Raw genomic sequence first — 20844 nt, 5'->3', positions numbered from 1 at the left:
CCCAGACGTGAAGAACTACACCACTGCAAGAAGTTCATTTCGACGGCAGCTGCAGCTTCAATCTATCCAAAGGAAATATCTGGGAGAAAGACAAGGAGAGGAAGCCACATGGCGGGCTTATAATTGTACTAGGTTTGGTATCCAGATATCTCTAGCCCAGCCCAACTAGCTTAGATGGCATCAGCTCGGAAGGAGCTGTTTATCAAATGATAAACAGATCACAGTGACACTTTGCTTTCCCACCCACTATGCCAAACCCATGTATGTTTAATTTGGCTGCAATCAGCAGACTTCTAATTTGCCTCTGCTCATTTAATGTCTTTGTGCGCTGCTAAAAATATTTGATTGGCATGCCCACGCCAGAACATTCCTTGTCAACTCTCTACTATGTATCCCCACCCCCAAAGCTCCAGTTTATTTCTGGCTCTGTTTTGTGAACATTTTCCTCTCGATTAGCTCCCGCGAATGCTAATTCCATCCACCACATTCTGCAGAATTGAGGAAACGGTTCGTTTTTAGCTCTTTGACATGCTGACAGGTGAGGATCTGACTTTGTCCTCCCTGTTTTGAAATAACAATTGAGCGTAATATTAATACAAAGTGTAATACGGGCTAATCAGAGCTGGGCTTGGGTGTCGGATTGAGTTATAGAAAAAGAATAATACATTAATTCAAATGCACAGGGGTGAATTTTTTCCTTTGAAAAAATCTCAGCTGCAAATACAAGAGGTAATCTATATGCCTCTACAATACACCAAAGAGATAATGCTATTTTTTTAAAAAAAGATACATTGTCTCACTTATGAGCGCGGAAAGATGATTCACTATTATTTCATTATATATCAAAGGTTTTGCCATGTCTTCAGATCTTTATCGAATACTCCTTTTGTTAGCTCCCTTTTTGAAGGTTCTGATTCAAGAAAGTACTGTAATGATGGTTCCCTTTGAAGGAAAGCTAAACCCACAAATGAAAGAAAATGGGCTTTTGAAATGTTTAAGAAGGACTTTTTAATATTGTTATTATTATCTATACAGAAGTACGTTCAGGAAGAATATCGTTCACTCGCATGCAATTATCATTTAACAGCTTGAACAGCTGCTACAGAGAATGCATTTTAAGATTTTTTTTTACTTTTATTTTAGAATAGAAAAGCTTTACATTAGGCATATAAAAAGCTTTTTGACTTGACACCCATCTCATTTCTCACAGCTACAGAACGTGACTTCAGACTTCAGACAGTATTGGGAAGTGTATTTTTTTAATGTGTAAAGGTATTTTTTTATTTTTAAAAATCCAGTTTCATGAAAACATGTGGCTTACATTCCATATTCTGGCTGTCAACCGTAGGCACAAAGATTTATTGTTTTTTTATGCACTGGAGAGGAAGTTTTAAGGTGATTAGGGCCACTCACAACAAAACGTATGTGCAATTTCACAGAAGTGCTTTGAATTCTTTGCACACCTAGGGCCAAACTACACAGTTACTAAGCATGTCATGTGTTTAAAACTGGCCATTTTTATTTTGAGGAACAGCTCCAAAGCATGGTTTCAATCTAGCTTGGGGCCTCATGCCAGTTTCCTGCTGAAAATCCCCTCCTGGGTGGTATTTGTACCTGTCAGTGATGTTTACAATGAACAGCATGTTGAGGGGAAATAGGAATGGGGTGGGGGTGGGGTGGGGGCTCAACAGGAAATTGGTACAGGTCCCCGATCTAAACTGGTCTTCTGGATCAAGACCCAATAGCTGCTTTTTCTTCAAAATGGAAAATGACACACCATTTTGGAAAACCAAAATATGTACTTTCTACCCTGTATTTTTATCTTCTGAACTGCCCTGAGATCTTCGTATGAAGGGTGGTGTATAAATTCAATAACTAAAATAAAAAATTGCAAAAAATAAAAAATAAAATAAACATTGCCTCCACACAGAGTAGCCATCTCTCTCTCTCTCTCTCTCTCTCCCATGTTGCTTGGCAACCCCTTCTTCCCCCCATTGCCAGCTTCTACCCCTGGACCTCACCAACTCTCCAGTACCTCAACCCCTTCAAGGTTTCCCAAATTTGGGTCTCCAGCTGTGTTTGGACTACAACTCCCATCATCCCTAGTTAGCAGGACCAGTGGTCAGGGATGATGGGAATTGTAGGCCAAACGCAGCTGGAGGCCCAAGTTTAGGAAACCCCACTACACCATTGGTGGGGAACCTTTCTCTGTCTCACCCTGTGGGCCAACTTTGACAGGTGAGCAGGGCAATCTACCTGGCAATCATATGGCACCACATGATTGATGGATGAGCTGTCCTACTCACCTGTTGAAATCCCTTGATAGGTTCCCAAATACCAGGGAGCCAGAAAGAAACATCTAATTATATTTTCTTACAGGCATCTTTCTTGCTTCCCTCAGTACCTGCTGCTGCTGCAGAAGGAATCTTTATTTCCCATTCTCCTCCTTTCAACCTGTAACGTTGGTGGTTAAAAGCAGGGGACACCTGAAAGGGCTTTGCCATCCTCCCAGGTGCTTTTTCTTTGCTCCTCTGATTTTGGAGATACGAAGGACAAGGGAAGGAAGACTTGAGCAGCCCTTTACAAACCTCCTTTCCTTCTTTGTGCAGCAGAGGAGGCGGGCAGCGCAGGTGGCCACACAAACTGCATGGTGATGACATCCCTACAATTTCATTATATATTAAGAAATATATAATGCTTACAGTTAGGGCTTCAACTTTTTGGTGCTGCTGGTCTGACCCAGATTGCCCAAAAATGTCCCACTGAAATGAGTAAGATATTATTTTATGATGTAACCTGTAGGCATAGGGCCACGAATCCCGACTGGGCTGAAGCGGCGGGTGAGGGGCAAGCACCTCCATACAGGTGTCCTGATTCGGAACAAGCTCCCACACTGTGTCTTTGTCAAAACAACAACAACAGCAACAAAGCTCTGCTTAAGGGTGAGACTTCATAATCAACTTCACATGTAACCTATACAGTGGTACCTCGGGTTATACATACACTTCAGGTTACATACGCTTCAGGTTACAGACTCTGCTAACCTAGAAATAGTACCTCGAGTTAAGAGCTTTGCTTCAGGATGAGAACAGAAATCGTGCTCTGGCAGCACAGGAGGCCTCATTAGCTAATGTGGTGCTTCAGGTTAAGAACAGTTTCAGGTTAAGAACAGACCTCCGGAACGAATTAAGTACTTAACCTGAGGTACCACTGTACCTTAACCTGGCTTTGCCTCAGGGCTAATGCTGAATTCTTTGGTCCCTCCAAGAGAGACGTGGGAAAACATTAACTCCTTGGAAAATGAAACAAAGACGTATTAGTAGCTTCTCTCAAGTTTCACCTTCAGTTTTTTAACAGAACTTTTTAGAGAACAAAGTTTAGGCAAGAATAAAAAGCACTTTATCTGCCTTGGCTATGCCAATGGTGAAAAGAACTCTCTAATCCCAGCAGAAGAATGCAAATAAGGCCAATGCGCAGCTGAACTGCAAACTATGACTTATTGTTTAATACCTTAAATGTGAAAGTGTAATTGCATTCTGGAAATTGCATGCATGAAATTGCCAAATGCATGGAGGCCTTTTTCCATATTTGCAAGGGACACTAAGCAGCCGACACATTCCTCAGCCAGGTGCTTTGATCTTCTTGCAGCAGTTCTTCCTGCAGATGAAGGAGCTTCAATTGCACACTTTATATAACACTGATCTCCTCTCCCCCACTTGCTGAATACCTGTTGGGAGAGGACCCAGAGGACCATGAATTCCCCACCCATAATCTAGGGCATGGGTAGGCAAACTAAGGCCCTGGGGCAAGATCTGGCCCAATCACCTTCTCAATCTGGCCCAATCACCTTCTCAATCTGGCCCAATCACCTTCTCAATCTGGCCCATGGACGGTACAGGAATCAGCATGTTTTTACATGAGTAGAATGTGTCCTTTTATTTAAAATGCATCCCTGGGTTATTTGTGGGGCCTGCCTGGTGTTTTTACATGAGTAGAATGTGTGATTTTATTTAAAATGCATCCCTGGGTTATTTGTGGGGCATGGGAATTCGTTCACATCCCCCCCCCCCCATATAGTCTGCCCCCCCCACAAGGTCTGAGGGATAATGGACCAGCCCCCTGCTGAAAAAGTTTGCTGACCCCTGCTCTAAGGTGATGGCTGGGGAAAGAAAAAAAAAATGGTTGAGAGATAATGCAGCTTTGGGTGTGCTGTCTCTAAGTAGCAAAATCCTCCCTGCACCCAAAATTGCCTTGCGGCTAAGCAAGACTTGAGTCCCACAACCTTCTGAATGAAATGTGGTGGTTTTTGTTTTTTTTAAGGAAACAAAGGAAAAATACTCTGCTATGCGAAGTTTCAGCCCAGATGTGATCCTTCCAATGAGATCCCGAGAACTGTAAAGAACACACCACTAACATTTTCCATGGGTACACAATTAGGTGCTGGTGTGTTATATATATCGAGGGGAGTAAAATAAACACGGAAACCCCCCCCCCATTTCTTTTTATAACTATAGTGTGAATTCTAAAATGTCAGCTGAAAGATGGCATCCATTTTGTGAAATGTCATATTTTATAGAAAGTCTATAAACATTTGTTGCGAGTAAGAATGATTACAAAAATATAAAAATATATTAATGGGTTAGAGGCCCTAAGTTTCCTGAAATGTTGCTTTTTATAGGCGTGTTGTTTTTTTTAACCCCATTGGAGAACCATAAAATCCATGCAGAAGAAAAATCACTTTTATTTTTCTTAATTATTCCTATGAGACATCAGTTGTAGAATGACCTTTTCCGGGGACAGAAATAAAATGCCGATCCTTCTAAAGGACAAAGTTTGCACAGTGTAAATATAAAAGGAGCACAGGGTTGTATTGCTCTGCTGCAATGATTTGATTAAGAAAGACACCAAGGAAAAAACATATGGCACAGCCTGCACAACATGTTTAACTTCAGGAAAGGGCTGGCTAATTTTCAGTCATTTGCATTTCTCGTTAAAAGAAATTCATTCATCAGGAACACTCGATGAATGAAATACTGTTTGAAATATCTCTCCTAGCACAATTTGTATGCATGCTTACTTGGAAGTAAATTCTACTGTGTCAAATGGTGTTTACTCCTAAGCAAGTGCTTGTAGGGGGATAGCATTGTTAAAGGCATATATGGAACAAAGGAAGAAAAATGACTTGGGCCTTGAGGAATGCCTGCCATTTTCATACTGCACAGTTGTAATAATTTAAGATGTAGTTTGAACCAAGAATGCGTTGTCCTGTTGTTCAGAAACAGGGCTAAAGCAATGTTGGTTATTCATATTTATTTTTCATATTCCAACAATGGATACATTTAGACAAGGATTGTGAAAATCTTAGGTCTTCCCAAATTTCCCTAACTAGGAGGCATGCGAAAGGCTGGGCTGGATGAATCCCTAGCCGGAATTAAGATTGCTGGAAGAAATATCAACAACCTCAGATATGCAGGTGACTCAACCTTGATGGCAGAAAGTGAGAAGGAATCAAAGAACCTTTTAATGAGGGTGAAAGAGGAGAGCGCAAAATATGGTCTGAAGCTCAACGTCAAAAAAACGAAGATCATGGCCATCCCATCACCTCCTGGCAAATAGAAGGGGAAGAAATGGAGGCATTGAGAGATTTTACTTTCTTGGGCTCCATGATCACTGCAGATGGTGACAGCAGTCATGCAATTAAAAGATGCCTGCTTCTTGGGAGAAAAGCAATGACAAACCTAGACAGCATCTTAAAAAGCAGAAACATCACCTTGCCAACAAAGGTCCGTATAGTAAAAGCTATGGTTTTTCTATTAGTGATGTATGTAAGTGAGAGCTGGACCATAAAGAAGGCTGATCGCCGAAGAATTGATGCTTTTGAATTATGGTGCTGGAGGAGACTCTTGAGAATCCCATGGACTGCGAACCTATCCATTCTTAAGGAAATCAGCCCTCAGTGCTCACTGGAAGGACAGATCGTGAAGCTGAGGCTCCAATACTTTGGCCATCTCATGAGAAGAGAAGACTCCCTGGAAAAGACCCTGATGTTGGGAAAGATGGAGGGCACAATGAGAAGGGTACGACAGAGGACGAGATGGTTGGATTGTGTTCTGGAAGCTACCAACATGAGTTTGACCAAACTGCGGGAGGCAGTGGAAGACAGGAGTGCCTGGCATGCTCTGGTCCACAGGGTCATGAAGAGTCGGATACAACTAAACGACTAAACAACAACAACAAAAAGGAGGCAGGCATGGACTTTGGTATTTTTTCATAATATGGTGCCCTGTGCGAGGGCAAAATTTGGTACCTCCAAATGGATCTTCTCAGCTTTGGATCTTCTCAATTTTGCACCCCCTCGGCTTGGCACCGTGCTCACACCATCCTAAATCTGGCGCTATAGGAGGTTAGTCCCACTGTGATGGTGATTTTCTAGTTTATTTATTTCAGAGGTAGGAAAAACTGCCTGTGGCCCTCCAGATCTTGGAGGACTGCCATCTGCTAGCATAGCCAGTGATCAGTCATGATGGGAGTTGTAGTTCAGCAAAATCTGGAGGGCATCAGGTTCCTCGTCTTTGATGGAGAGCCAGCGTGGTGTAGTGGTTAAGAGTGGTGGACTCGTAATCTGGGGAACCAGGTTCGTGTCTCCACTCCTCCACATGCAGCTGCTGGGTGACCTTGGGCCTGTCACACTTCTCTGTAGTCTCTCAGCCCCACTCACCTCACAGAGTGTTTGTTGTGGGGGAGGAAGGGAAAGGAGACTGTTAGCCACTTTGAAACTCCTTCAGGTAGTGATAAAGCAGGATATCAAATCCAAACTCTTCTTCTTCTACATTAATTCCAACTGCACCAGTTTGAAGCCCCACATGAGTATATTGGGGGCTCTCAAGCAGTTTACTGCTACCCCAGGTTCTGGTATGCAGTGTCCAAGAATGGAAAATGTTGCTTCCATTGGTATTAAGTCAAACACCTCACAGAAGTTCGTAAAAAGGCTACAGTGTAGATAACCATCTGCCCATTGGATCCACCCTCAAGCAATTTCTTTAATCCTTTTTTGAAGGTTTCTGTTAGTGACAAGCACAGCATCTTCTTCCAATTAGCTCTATAAGTTAGTTATGCATTGTGTGAAGTCTCCCCTTTTGTTTGTTATGAAATGACTGCCTGGACCCTGTATTGGTTTGGCGAAAACCTTATAACTCTCTTGTACTACTTTACGCTTAAGTAGATTCCCAAGCACTTTTCTTTTTTTTCCTATAAGAGAAATAAGGCTTGGAGATTCTGTAGTTTTAAGGACCTCCCTTGGCTCCTTCCCCCCCTCCAAAACAGGCTCCAGATTAGTGGCTTTTTAGTTTCCTTTAACACTTGCTGTTTTAAGAATTCTTCCTTTGATGGTATTTTCCACGGCATTATACTGTATCCTTTAGATCTCTTGCTGGTCTACAGTTCTTTGGATTTATCACACTAGAGTGCCTGAAGGTGATCAATAATTTCTTTCATTAGAGATTTACATTTATTTCAAGGCAAGTCTTTGACTTTACTCTCTAAGCTCTACAGCACGAACTTGCCTAAATATCTTCTGTAGAAAAGTCCAGAGGCTGGATGGGACAGATATTAATTTGCTTCCTATCGATTTAAACTCTCCCTGTCTTCTTCAGTGCCTTAACAAGCACTACGGTTATTTAAGATGGGGTCCAATCTTCCCTCTTCCAATTTTCCAGTTCCTGGTTGAAAAAGAAGAGTTGGAAGTTTGTGAGTTTGGCACGGCTTTCTTTACTTTTCCAAACATTTATTTTAATGAAGTGTGTCTGTGAGCAGAATGGTCCTACACAGTGTCAATATTTTGTGCTTCCCCTACCATTACAACAGGAGCAACATCATAAAGCTTGTCTTGTCTTGCTTTCTACTGATGCAATTTCTAGCACTATCCCTCTCCGCTATGAGTGTTCAGCACACAACATCTATGGGACACAATAAGAGTCCTCTAGATCAGCCCAAGAGTCCATCCACGTTTTGTTTCTGCCTCCCTAGAAGAATTTTTGACTGCCTGCACAATCAGCAAGTGGAAGGCAGAACTTCATACCAGCAAAGTGTTGCTGGCATCATTGCATAAGTGGCGGCCAAAAGGGGTCCAGTGTAGACCAATAGGACCTAGTGTTTTATAGGCAGTCAATCTGAATAGCAGAAATGAGAGAGGTTCCTCTATATGAAACCTGCAATATTGTAGACAAATAGGTTCAGAGTGTGCGTGTACTAAGTGCCATTTTAATTTCTTTACATTTTTAGGAAATATTTAAAACTTTTCTTTTAGGAAGAACTGGATGAAATTTGCAGGTATCGCTGCCCCTTCTGAGGGGATAGATCAGGGGTCAGCAAACTTTTTCAGCAGGGGGCTGGTCCACTGTCCCTCAGACCTCGTGGGGGACCTGACTATATTTTGGGGAAAAACGACAAATTCCTGTGCCCCAGAGATGCATTTTAAATAAAAGGACACATTCTACTCATGTAAAAACATGGGGATTCCTGGACCGTCCGTGGGCCACATTGAGAAGGCGATTGGGCCGGATCCGGCCCCTGGGCCTTAGTTGGGATAGATCTTACTAAATTTCAGAAGGATGACTGCAGTAGTTTTCCTGCAAGGATAGCATTTACAGATTTGTAAAAAAAGAAAGCAGTTGTTCCTCCAAGTGTTTGGGGTGAAATTTTGATCTGAAGAAAGCAGCTATGAGCAAGGTGCTGCTAGGTAAGAAACCTGCCCAATTGTAGACAACTTTGATCCACATTTTGCTCAAATCCCTCTTTCCCATTTCCCTGGTAGCATGTACGTAAGTTACATATTTACACACAGATTTGAATTCTGATTCATTCACCAGTTTTACATATGCTGCCATAGTTCAGGCAACTGCCTCTTTAAAATTTGTATATACATCCACTGAATTAATAGTTCATTTGGTATTGTTCTTTCTTTTTTTAAAATAAAAGCGTCTTTCATGTGTTTAAAAGTTGCAAAACTGCAACTAGAGATGACATGCTTATGAAGCCAACAGGCAGCAGCCAATCAGCACTGTGCACAGCCAACACCTGACATTTTCCCCAGTGTTCAATGTACCAGTGAAAATTGATTTGTTTGTACATTTTGTGAGTGCATTTCCAGAGTAGCTCTACTATTCAAACTATGTCTTGTTTGTAAGCAGCTTTTATGAACTAGACCAGCCTTTGTCAACCTGGTGCCCTCTCAATGTTCTGGACTACAATTCATTTCAGCCTCAGGGAGCACATGAGTAGTAGCCAAAATTTTCTGAAAGGCACTAGGTTAGTGAAGACTGACCAATGTTTCTTCTGCCTGTCTACTTTTACAGTGAGGTTTTGTATCAGCATTTTAAAATGATTGTAATTTTATTATTTTGCCATTTGGAGAGTTAACCAGGTGGAAAACAGAGATAATGTCAATTAACTTGAGTTATTTTCTTACAGGTAGAATCCGTGTGATAAATTTTCCTTTGTCATTTGAAGCCAAAGCTCTCACTTCCTTTTGCTAGCTGACATTTCCTGTCATTAGTTAGTATGTATCATTACTTTAGAAATGTAGAATCTACTGTTGATACCTATGAACATTGTCATAATCCTTGATTTGAAACAATTATCTTCCTATTAGAAGAACGAACGGCAAGACTAGGAAACCCCAGGTGATAAATGGCTAGTCTCAAATTCCTAGGCAAACATGTTCTTAAAGAATAAAGCTTAAACAAAGCTAAGGGTTGTGCAAGTGCTAGATATCATTGTGAATCATTGTTACCTATTCTTCTGGCTAACTCATAAAGACCTCCGGGTATAGGGCAGTACAGTGATACCTCAGGTTACAAACGTTTTGGGTTACAAACGCTTCAGGTTACAGACTCCGCTAACCGGGAAGTAGTACTTCAGGTTAAGAACTTTACCTCAGGATGAGAACAGAAATCGCGCTGCGGCAGCGGGAGACCCCATTAGCTAAAGTGGTACCTCAGGTTAAGAACAGTTTCAGGTTAAGAACGGACCTCCAGAACGAATTCAGTTCTTAACCCGAGGTACCACTGTATATAAATTCAATTAATCATCATCATCATCAATCTGTAAAAATGTGAAATATGTGCTGTGTCACTTTTTTCAAAAATAGTTTTAAGAACATAAGAAGAGCCTGCTGGACCAGGTCAACGGCCCATCTACTCCAGCATCCTGTTGTTGTTGTTGTTGTTGTTTATTAAATGTATATACTGCCCTTCATCAAGAGTTTTTGGGTTGGTTCACAGAATAAAATACAAGATAAAACACAAGTAAATAATTCAACCCAAACAACAAAACAAGAAACTCCTCCTTCCCACAGATTCATTTAATCTTACGGATTAAGATATTAATCAGCCCAAAGCCTGGTTGAAGAGGAACATTTTCACCGGGAGCCTAAAAATATATAATGAAGGTGCCTGTTCTCACAATGGCCAACCAGATGCATTGTGGGAAACCTTCTCGGTAGTGGCGCCCTCCATGTGGAACACCTTCCCATCAGATGTCAAAAGATAAACAGATAAACAACTTCCCAAAGACATCGGAAAACAGCCTTGCATCAGGAAATTTTTAATGTTTGAGGTTTTGCTGTGTTTTTGTCATTTTGGAAGCCACCCAGAGTGCTGGGACAACTCAGTCAGATGGGCGGGGTATTAGTAATAATAGTAATAATAATAATAATAATAATAATAATAATAATAATAATAATAATAATTATTATTATTATTACTGGAAGCAAGATCTGAGCACTCTTTCCTACTGTGGTCTCCAGCAACTGATATTCAGAAGCATGGCTGCCTCTAACTGTGGAGGTAGATCATAGCTATCATGGCTGGCAGCCTTCAGTAGCCTTACTACTTCTCTGTAAACTGATTGTTGTATCCTATCGGCGTTCCTCCATTGACAGAAGACTCTGACCCAGCAGAGCCTTCCATCAGCAGAACAGGGATTGAGATGACCTTGGGCAATTCTTCCTTCCCTTCAACTCTCTTTACCACCATCACTACCAACCTTCCAGAGTGGGGAGAGGGGAATTTCATAAGGTTTCAGCAATCCCCATCCCATGCTGGCTCAAAGAACATTCCCATAGCCGAGAGACACAATTGGATAGAGCCCATTTCCTGCTACACCTCCAGTTTAGAGATGAATTGCTGTTAGTTCTGTTTGTCGACTGACCTTGCGAAAGCATGTGGGCTATGGTAAGAATGCAACACAAGGTGCAGATGCCTGACATTCCAGTATATTTCTCTGAGGAGAAGCTCCTGAAGGCAGTACAGAGCTTGTCACTGATGATGTGACTATTGTACTCACCAAAATTCCTGCTCTTGTTTGTTAGTAGGGATGGCAAGGGTTTGCCTTTTTTTCAATTAGCCAGTGTCACGGATTTCAGGCACACAGGTCTATACATATCATTTACACCATTAACTATCTCAGGGGTCAGCAAACTTTCTCAGGAGGGGGCTGGTCCACTGTCCCTCAGACCTTGTGGGGGCTGGACCCACCCCTTCCCAAAAGCACCCCCCTCTCCAAAGGCCCCCCCACTAATGTCAAACACACCGCAGCCACCGACAACGCCTCGTCTTTGGCAGCGTCGGCGTCCTCTGTCTCGGCGGGGCGCAGAGCCCATGCTGCTGGTTTTGGTGGCGGAGGCAGCCTTCCTTCTTGCTCGGTCCCCTCATCTGGAAGGAAGGGACGGCGCCCAGAGGTGTCTGCGGCTTCCGAATGGCTGCAGAAGTCAGTCTCCGCCACACCTGTTTAGCACGGGGACTGACTGAGCGGGCGACAGGGTCCGCAAGGTTCGTGGGCCAGATTAACAAGCCCAGTGGGCCATATCCAGCTCGCGGGCCTTAGTTTGCTGACCTCTGAACTATCTAAAACAGGGGTAGGAAACATAGTATCATAGTAGGGTTGGAAGGGATCCTGAGAATCATCTAGTCCAAGAACGTCCAACTCCCAATAGACTGTGATCTATTCACAGTATAAAAAAACTGGCAGTGATCTACCCATTGTCGTTGCATGGACCAAAGTTATTGAGCTTTTTTGGGAAAGGCAAAGTTGATGAGCTTTTTTTAGGGAGCCATTGAGGGGCCAAAGATCTACCAGGAACACCCCGCGATCTACCAGTAGGTCATGATCTAGTCCAATCCCCTGGAATGGAATTGCAGTTGTCCCATAGTGGGATCAAACCCGCAATCTTGACATTATCAGCACCATGCTCTAACCAACTGAACTATCCAGGCTCCGGTGCTCTCCAGAAGTTGTTGGGCTCCAACACCCATCCTTCTTGGTCATAATGTCTAATGGCCAGGGATGCTGGGTTTTGTAGTCCAAGTGGGTGGCCTGACATTGGTTACTCCTGAGATAGAGAATGGCTGTAAATTAATCTGGAATTCCTGAGCATTGCAAATCTTTCCATCAAGCACATTTGAAGTTGCATTAACCTGGTGTGACTCCTTTCTCCCTCCCAGCTCCTTCCAATCCTAAATTTTATCTGGAAGTTTTTAGAATAAAGTGCCAAGTGTATTTCACCCTGTGTGAAACAAGTGTCAATTCATTTGCTAATAGAGGCATAAAAATGGATGAACCAGATTGTAAGGGGAAAGAAAAGATACTTTGAAGTGCTGTTTTGCTCTGAGGAATGACTGGGGGAAAAGCTGCCTTGTAGGGTTCCATCCTTATTGTCCTTGCAATGATCTCAAGATCAGATATGCTCAAGCTGATAAGTAAAATGGTGCTCCTTCTAACAGCTAGCCCAGGAAAAAAAAACCCTGCTTCACTGTGAGATCTTTCATGAATAAAACACACTTCTTTCAAAATGATTAAAAACAGAAGCTGATAAAGGGTTGTGGGAAATATTTTCAAAGGCAATGAGGGAACTGAGTGACAATGAAAAGGTTAGACGCCCACGTGCCGTTTGTTTCTTTTTTCTTTCTTTTTAAATTAACTATTTATTGAATTTCTAAATGGAATTAAAATCATAGTTATACTGCTTTGAGAAATGCCTGCTTGTTGGGATTCTGTACAATCTTTTGGTGGGATACAGCAAGTCAAATGGAAACCCTCACCACCTGCAGTGGGGATGGAAACTGATCTCCAACAATTCTCCTCTCAAAGTGCAGCCCTCATCCCAGATGTCCCAACCATCAGAAATTGAATTTTCTGTGAATGCAAGGAGTGAAGAGGCAAGGCAGACCTGTTAAATGAGCAAAACAGCAAAAAATTTGCTGGATCCAACCCTTTTTATTTGAGATCTGTCTGTTGGAGAAGTGATTTATGAATTCTGGACACCAAAAATGAAGTGTGAAGGTCTGTGGGATGACCAGACTCAACTTCATCATTTGAGCAGTCTTTCCATTACACATCTTGCCTCATTTTGTCACACATTTACATATTGTGATATGACAGCAGGCTAGGAATACCTTTTCTTAGGCTGACTACATGTTAATAGTTCAGAAGAGTTGCTAAATTTTTCACTAGTGGGAGCTAATGGTTGAGAGGTACCTGAAGATCTTTATTGAGTGATAGGCTGTGTATACATGACGTTTTATTCTAGAATCAATACTATGTACTTGTTTTTATTATGTAAGGCACACACAATCTAGATCTATTGCATTTTTTTGGGGGGGGGTGTTGCCTCTGAAAAGTGCTTCCTGAGAAACTGGTTTCATTCTGTGAATAAAAGTTCATTGTAGATTGATTTAGCACCACCCCACAGTATGTCCATTTAAAAACAGGGAAAAGAGATGTAACGGGCAGGGAAATTACTGCAATGTGTTATATGTAGGACTTTCTCTGAAGATGGTTCGGAAACTTCAGCTAGTGCAGAATTTGGAGGCCAGGTTGCTCACAGGGGCAAGATGGCAGTGGCGTAGCACAGGGGTGGTTGCCCCAGGAACAAAATTGTTAGTGCAAAATTTCAACAGCTGGTGCTGCCTCAATACAGCTGTGCACTTTCATCGTTGGAAACAGCTTCTCCATGCAAAAGAAGAAGTAATCTCTCCAGACAACGGAACAACTCTTCTTTTTTATCTCTGTGGCTTAATGCAGACACCATTAGGCAGTTGAATGCACATGCAGACTTTGTCCATTTCCCTCCCTCCCACCAATCCCTCAGCATGGTCCTGGGTGCTGACAACCCATGCTATGCCACTGCAAAACGTTTTGAGCATATTACATTGAACCTGGCCTGACTGCACTGGCTGCCAACTAGTTTCCAGGCCCAATTCAAAGTGCTGGTCTTGACCTATAAAGCCTTACAATGCTAAGGACTGCAGTACTTCAAGCACTGCCTCTCTCATATGGACCAACTCAGAACCTGGGAGCATCCTCTGAGGCCCTTCTTCGTGTGTCACCTCCGTAAGAGGTCTGTAGGGTGGCAACAGGGGAATGGACCTTCTCTACAGTGACTCCCCACTTGTAGAATGCTCTCCCCAGAAAGGTTCCCCTGGCACCTTCATTATACACCTTTAGCCGCTAGGCAGAAACTTTCCTCTTCAACCAGTTTGTCTGACTGACATCTGATGCCCTTTTAAATGTGAGGGCATGGGAGGTGGGATTATATATTTGTTGTTCTTATTTTTACTATGTATTTTGAAGTTTTTATATTATAATTCTATGTTGTGAACTGCCCTGAGATCTGGATGGTATACAAATTTACTAATTAATAATAATAATTTTGAATATCCAACCAGCCCAAGGATGTTGGAAGTCCCGAGGATCAGATAGAGAGGTCTAAAGGACAACATTGCTCCTCCCTCAGGCCTGAGGTTCCTAACCTCATGCATTGTCTGAATGAGAAACAGAGAGAGCTAGCTGAAGACTGAATGTTGGGCAGGACCCAGCAGGCCAGGATGAATCTCAACCCACCATTTTTTATAGGGCTTGAATGTCTGCATAAGACTTGGTCCACCTTGAATGAAGAAGCAGAAATTAACAGTTATGCTTTGAGGTTTTTCTCTGTTCCTGGAAACAAGTGTGGTTTATTCATGTGTGTGTTGTGGTTTGAGATTTATATTTGTTGGAACCCAGTCATGTAGGCATTGTAAAAATATACTAACACTAATACAATGGTAACTCTGGTTACAGACGCTTCAGGTTACAGACGCTTCAGGTTACAGACTCCGCTAACCCAGAAATAGTACCTCGGGTTAAGAACTTTGCTTCAGGATGAGAACAGAAATCGTGCGGCGGCAGCGGGAGGCCCCATTAGCTAAAGTGGTACCTCAGGTTAAGAACAGTTTCAGGTTAAGAACTGAGCTCCAGAACGAATTAAGTTCTTAACCCAAGGTACCACTATACTAATACTAATAATACTAATACTAATACTGCCTTGGGGTGGGCAGTGGGCAGAGGAATGCACATTTATTTGTTGCCTAACTTAAAGACTGTATTTGAAGCTACAGTTGGCCCTTCAAGGTGATGCAAAGATTTAAATATCCAGATTTAGATTTCTAATCATTAATAATAATAATAATAATAATAATAATAATAATAATTTATTTGTACCCCGCCCATCTGGCTCGGCCTCCCCAGCCACTCTGGGCGGCTTCCATAGAAACAAAAAATACAGTAAAATATCACAGATTAAAAACTTCCCTGAACAGGGCTGCCTTAAGATGTCTTCTAAATAATAAGAAAGATGCTGCTTGCCTCCAGTTATGCTGCAGCCATTGTAAGGAAACCAAAACATCACAAAAGCACCCTGTTCTCTTCTCTAAAGGAAGCCAACCCCATATACCACGGACCCTGGCAGCCTTCACTATTTAGGAAGGGCATAACAATTATATCGCATTGGCTCTCTTATGGCCCAGAGTTGGGCTGTTGTGGAACATATTTCTGCTTTCTGAAAGTAGCTTTCAAGTACAAATAAAAAGTGGGCTTGGGCATTTTGGCACAAAGGAACTGGGAGAAAATCAAAGGTGGGGGGGGGGCATAGACGTCAAATGTTTTTTATTCCGTTTCCTGAGGGGCTGAACTGGGTGTTCCGTTGAATGTGTGGTTTCTTTTGAAAGCTTATGGAAATGCCCTCCCTCTCATCTACTAAAATTCAAAACATAGACACAAATCATTTATAGGAGACAAAAAACAATAAGTAGTGTCAGCACAGAGGGCTATATTTTACTTGGCTGTGCCATGAGGAATTATGGTGGCTTGCAATGAGTAGAATATAAAGTAACATACGGTGCTTGTTCACAACAGGCTTGGAAATTATAAAATGTAAAATCCAATATATTTTCTTCATGGTGTCAAACAGCTGGGAGTTTTTTATGGCTTCTAGCAGGATGTCATGCCTTTTCTCGTGGACCAATAATTCCAGAAGCACATTTAAGTGCATGCTGTTCTTTATGTGTTTTGATGTGTGTTTTTAAAGTACTTGCAAATTTTAATAGAGTGAGACTCATGCCGATGTAATGATACTTTAAGTGATCAAACTTAGACTTGCTTAGTTAAACAAGTAGCAGCAAGGTATTTAATATAATGCTGAGGATATGGCTTTTAAAGGAAGGTGACAGCAACACTGTTGAATGAAGCTGAATGTTGGAAGACTTAGGACAAACAAATGAAGGTGCTTCTCCACACAGTGCATAGTTAAACTAGAGAATCCACTCTCACAAGAAGTAGTGGTGGGCAGCAACTTAGAAGGCTTTCAAAGAGGATTAAATGAATTCATAGGAGATATATGCCTTGTTGTTGTTTAGTCATTTAGTCATGTCCGACTCTTTGTGACCCCATGGACCAGAGCACGCCAGGCACTCCTGTCTTCCACTGCCTCCCGCAGTTTGGTCAAACTCATGCTGGTAGCTTCGAGATCACTGTCCAACCATCTCGTCCTCTGTCGTCCCCTTCTCCTTGTGCCCTCCATCTTTCCCAACATCAGGGTCTTTTCCAGGGAGTCTTTTCTTCTCATGAGGTGGCCAAAGAATTGGAGCCTCAGCTTCAGGATCTGTCCTCCCAATGAGCACTCAGGGCTGATTTCTTTCAGAATGGATAGGTTTGATCTTCTTGCAGTCCATAGGACTCTCAGGAGTCTCCTCCAGCACCATAATTCAAAAGCATCAATTCTTTGGCAATCAGCCTTCTTTATGGTCCAGCTCTCACTTCCATACATCACTACTGGGAAAACCATAGCGTTAACTATACGGACCTTTGTTGGCAAGGTGATGTCCCTGCTTTTTAAGATGCTGTCTAGGTTTGTCATTGCTTTTCTCCCAAGAAGCAGGCGTCTTTTAATTTCGTGGCTGCTGTCACCATCTGCAGTGATCATGGAGCCCAAGAAATTAAAATCTCTCACTGCCCTGTCAGTGGCTAACTAGCCATGATGGCTGTGTTCTGTTTCCACTGTTGGAAATGACATGCTTCTGGATCCCAGTTGATGGGAATCACAAGTGGGCAAACTATTGTGCATATACAGTGGTTCGAACGTCTCCATTGATGAATGTTTTGGTTTTCAAATGCCGAAAACCCGGAAGTCAATGCTTCCATTTTCAAATGTGCCCCAGAAGTCGAAGGGCTTCCACTGAGTGTTTTTCAATTTTCTCAATTCAATTTGCAGACTGCCCTTTGCGTCTCGGTTTTTGAACGTTTCAGAACTCAAACGGTCTTCTGAAACAGATTATGTCTGGAAACCAAGGTACCACTGTATATATAAATAATTTTTGATGATATGGAAATAAACAGAGTGGCTTACAGCTAGGAAGCTAAATAACTCTTCCAGGTGACAGATAACTTCTTTGTAAAGATGTACAGATTCTTTATATTCCAAAATAATTTTACTTTCATAAACATATAACCGAAAAGATATATTTACAATCTCATGTTTTTTCACCTTCTTCCTTATTAAGAGTTCTTGCACAGGTTTCTCCCTATTAACGTTTAGGGATATTTATCTGCCTGCTTCATTTCAGATAGATCACAATGACACCCACTGTCCTCAGCAGTGACCTGAGAAGTCTCTCTCAGCAACTATTCTTCCTCACACCCACAGAGAGAAGAAGCAGAAAGAAGTTAAAAATGAGTTACTGGAATAACATCGTCTAAAAGTTCTGTTCTTACCACATATTCCAATTCATTCCTAGATCTCTCTTCTGAAAGGCATGGGAATTTGACAAATTTCTGTGTGGAAACAGATATTTTCCTAGAAATATCTACTATCCCCAAGAAATACTGTATCTAAATCTTGTTTTTGAACTTGGCTGATCTTCATGCATTTCACCTCAAACACAAACTGGGGTGCTGGTAGGGACTGATATTGAATCCTCAATAAAACCAGAATATCTTAAATCGTCTTATATTTACAGGATCATGACCACGTAGACATTTTAAAATGCCACCTCAAAATTAGTTTTCCTGCTTCTCATCCTGTTAATGCTATTCAGTACCATATTATCAACGTTTGTTAACATTGCAACATGTTAGTAATAAATAGTTATCAGTTGTGCTTATGCAAGGAGATATGTCATTATATCCGTCTGTAAATAATATTCCTTTTTTTCTACTGCTCATCTGGCTTGACTGCAAATATTAATTTATCCAAATCCTATAGTTTAGGGAAATCATTCTTATTGATTTCTCTGACAGAGTGTACAGCTCATTCTGAAGCATTTTATACCCTTGTCTGACCTGGATATAGAAAACACTGCCTTGCCTTCAAGATTTCTCTTCTCTTGCTTGTCATTTCTGTCCAGACTCTGTATTATCTGAGTTATGAAATGCTATAGACTGATAGATATCGGCAAGTCTTGATTAAAATTCATTCCACATAGCTTGCTGGCTGCCTCAAAGGAGCAAAGGTCCTAAGAACTGAAAATCCAAGTTATTTTTTGAAGTGTTAAGCATGAAAAACAGGTCTTTGTTTGATACACACATCTGAGTTTCTTTCTTTCTCTCACTCTTCATTCTGACCCAACAACTGGCCACTGTTGAGAACCTGCAATGCCTGAGTTGTGGTTTTGTCATCTCTAGATACTGCTGACAGTTAAACTACTGTATGACAAGCGCAGCTTACCACCGAATTTCTGAAACTTGCAAAGAAGCAAGGCATCATAGCTTGTGACACAGGCAGTTGATTTCCCACATCACTCCATTTTTTTCATTTTCTGAAAGAACCAGCCTCATTTTTAATGCAGCTTGCGCCTTTTCCGTGTCACTCCTTGTCCTCTCCATCTCCAATCATCTGCAGCACGTACTTTCACCCCCTTCCTCATTTTGACTGGCAGGTAAAAGCATCAAGACAGATCTATCTTGTAGACATTTGGCTTATAAAATGGTAATGAAAAGAGCCAATGCAATCTGGTGGGAAGACTATTAGAGTCGGACCAGGGTTCACATTGAGGCTCAATCATGAAACACTCTAGGAACCATTGAACTAGCCTCAACATAACCTCTCTCACAGGAGTTTTGTCGGAACAAATGGGACAACCTTAAGAGAGGGATAACTTAGAGGACATCCACACCATACATTTAAAGTACCTGGCTCCCCCCCCCATCCCATAATCCTGGAAACTGTAGTTTACCCTTCACAGAGCTATGATTCCCAGTACTCTTAAGACACCACAGTCCCCAGGATTTGGGGCACGGAAGCAATGTCTTTTACATGAGCTTTAAATGGATGGTGTAGATATTATCCTATATAGCTCTGGCTACATAAGTATTCAGAATTAGAAAAATGACAAAGGTAACAGAGATACAACACTCCTCTCTACACCCAACCCATGATAATTCTACTCAGTGATAAAATACCGGAATTGGAATGTGTTGTCTAGGAGCACATTATACACCAGTGTATTTCCAATAACTACTTATCTTGAAAGCATGCGATGTTGTTTTGCCAAGTGTCTTACATATCGTTGTGAGTTGGGGGCTGGTTTAGTTTTGGTTAAATGCCGGTGGAGGACCACTTCCCCATCTCTTCCTACCATTCAGCATTGGACCATTTTGCTTCTGATCTCTCACCATGGCAGCACCTCTTGACCAAGCTGTTGGTTTGCTGGTTGTCACCTTCCAAAAATACGCTAGCAAGGATGGCGATAAGAACAGCCTAAGTAAGAAGGAGTTGAAGGAGCTGATACAGAAAGAGCTGACCATTGGATCAAAACTGCAGGACGCAGAGATACAGACATTAATGAAATATCTGGACTGCAATGGAGACGAAGTCATGAACTTCCAGGAAGACGTCACTTTCCTGGGTGCCATGGCAATGATGTACAATGAAGCTTTGTGTTTGTAAATGTACACCCTGGTGGGACGAGGTGTCATGGTTCGGGATTATACTTCTGTAGGCGGTTTCATGTCCAATAAAATTTAAGTTTTGTAAAAAAGGGGGGGAAAGCAAGCCAATTGAGGATTCCATGGTTGAACTAGCCTTTGTGTACCACCTAAGCATGGCCATTGGTACAACAAAGGAGGTTGCTCTGTGCCAGAGGCCAAATGGCCTTCTTCACCTGGTAAGTAGTGAGAAAGACAATAGCCAGAGTTAAGTGTAAGACTGGGCCTAGGAACAGGCAGAAGCCAGAGAGTGAGAGCCATGCTTGATTTCTTCTGGAATCCAAGGAGGTGGCTATGGGAGAAACAAGACTTTCTGGGGTGTTAATGCTGTGAATCCCTGCACCATAAACTCAGGTGGAAGATATGTGTAAATAAACCATATAGCATAAAGACACCACAGTCTCCGCTGTGCCTCATTCCAAGGAAACTGAACCCTGGGAAAGAGCCTGGAACTTACGGAATCTCACACCACACAGAGATTGGGCTGGTGTGCAACAACATTCAGTGTCAGAAGAGATAGGGGGGGAAGTCATGTTTCCTTTTTAGCCC

At 42.0% G+C, this 20844-nt stretch overlaps 1 protein-coding gene across 1 annotated transcript; it reads left to right on the top strand.

Annotated features, from left to right (window-relative positions):
• Window positions 1–19937: 19937 nt before the first annotated feature.
• Window positions 19938–20272, top strand: LOC310660235 (protein S100-A6-like). Its single transcript, XM_083404547.1, has one exon. It carries the CDS (start codon window positions 19985–19987, stop codon window positions 20255–20257), a length of 273 nt encoding a protein of 90 aa, XP_083260673.1. The 5' UTR covers window positions 19938–19984; the 3' UTR covers window positions 20258–20272.
• Window positions 20273–20844: the final 572 nt, after the last annotated feature.

Source organism: Podarcis tiliguerta, assembly GCF_965153285.1.
Source record: "Podarcis tiliguerta genome assembly, chromosome: 11".
Lineage (NCBI taxonomy): Eukaryota > Metazoa > Chordata > Lepidosauria > Squamata > Lacertidae > Podarcis > Podarcis tiliguerta.
This window is presented reverse-complemented; position numbering and strand designations above follow the sequence as displayed.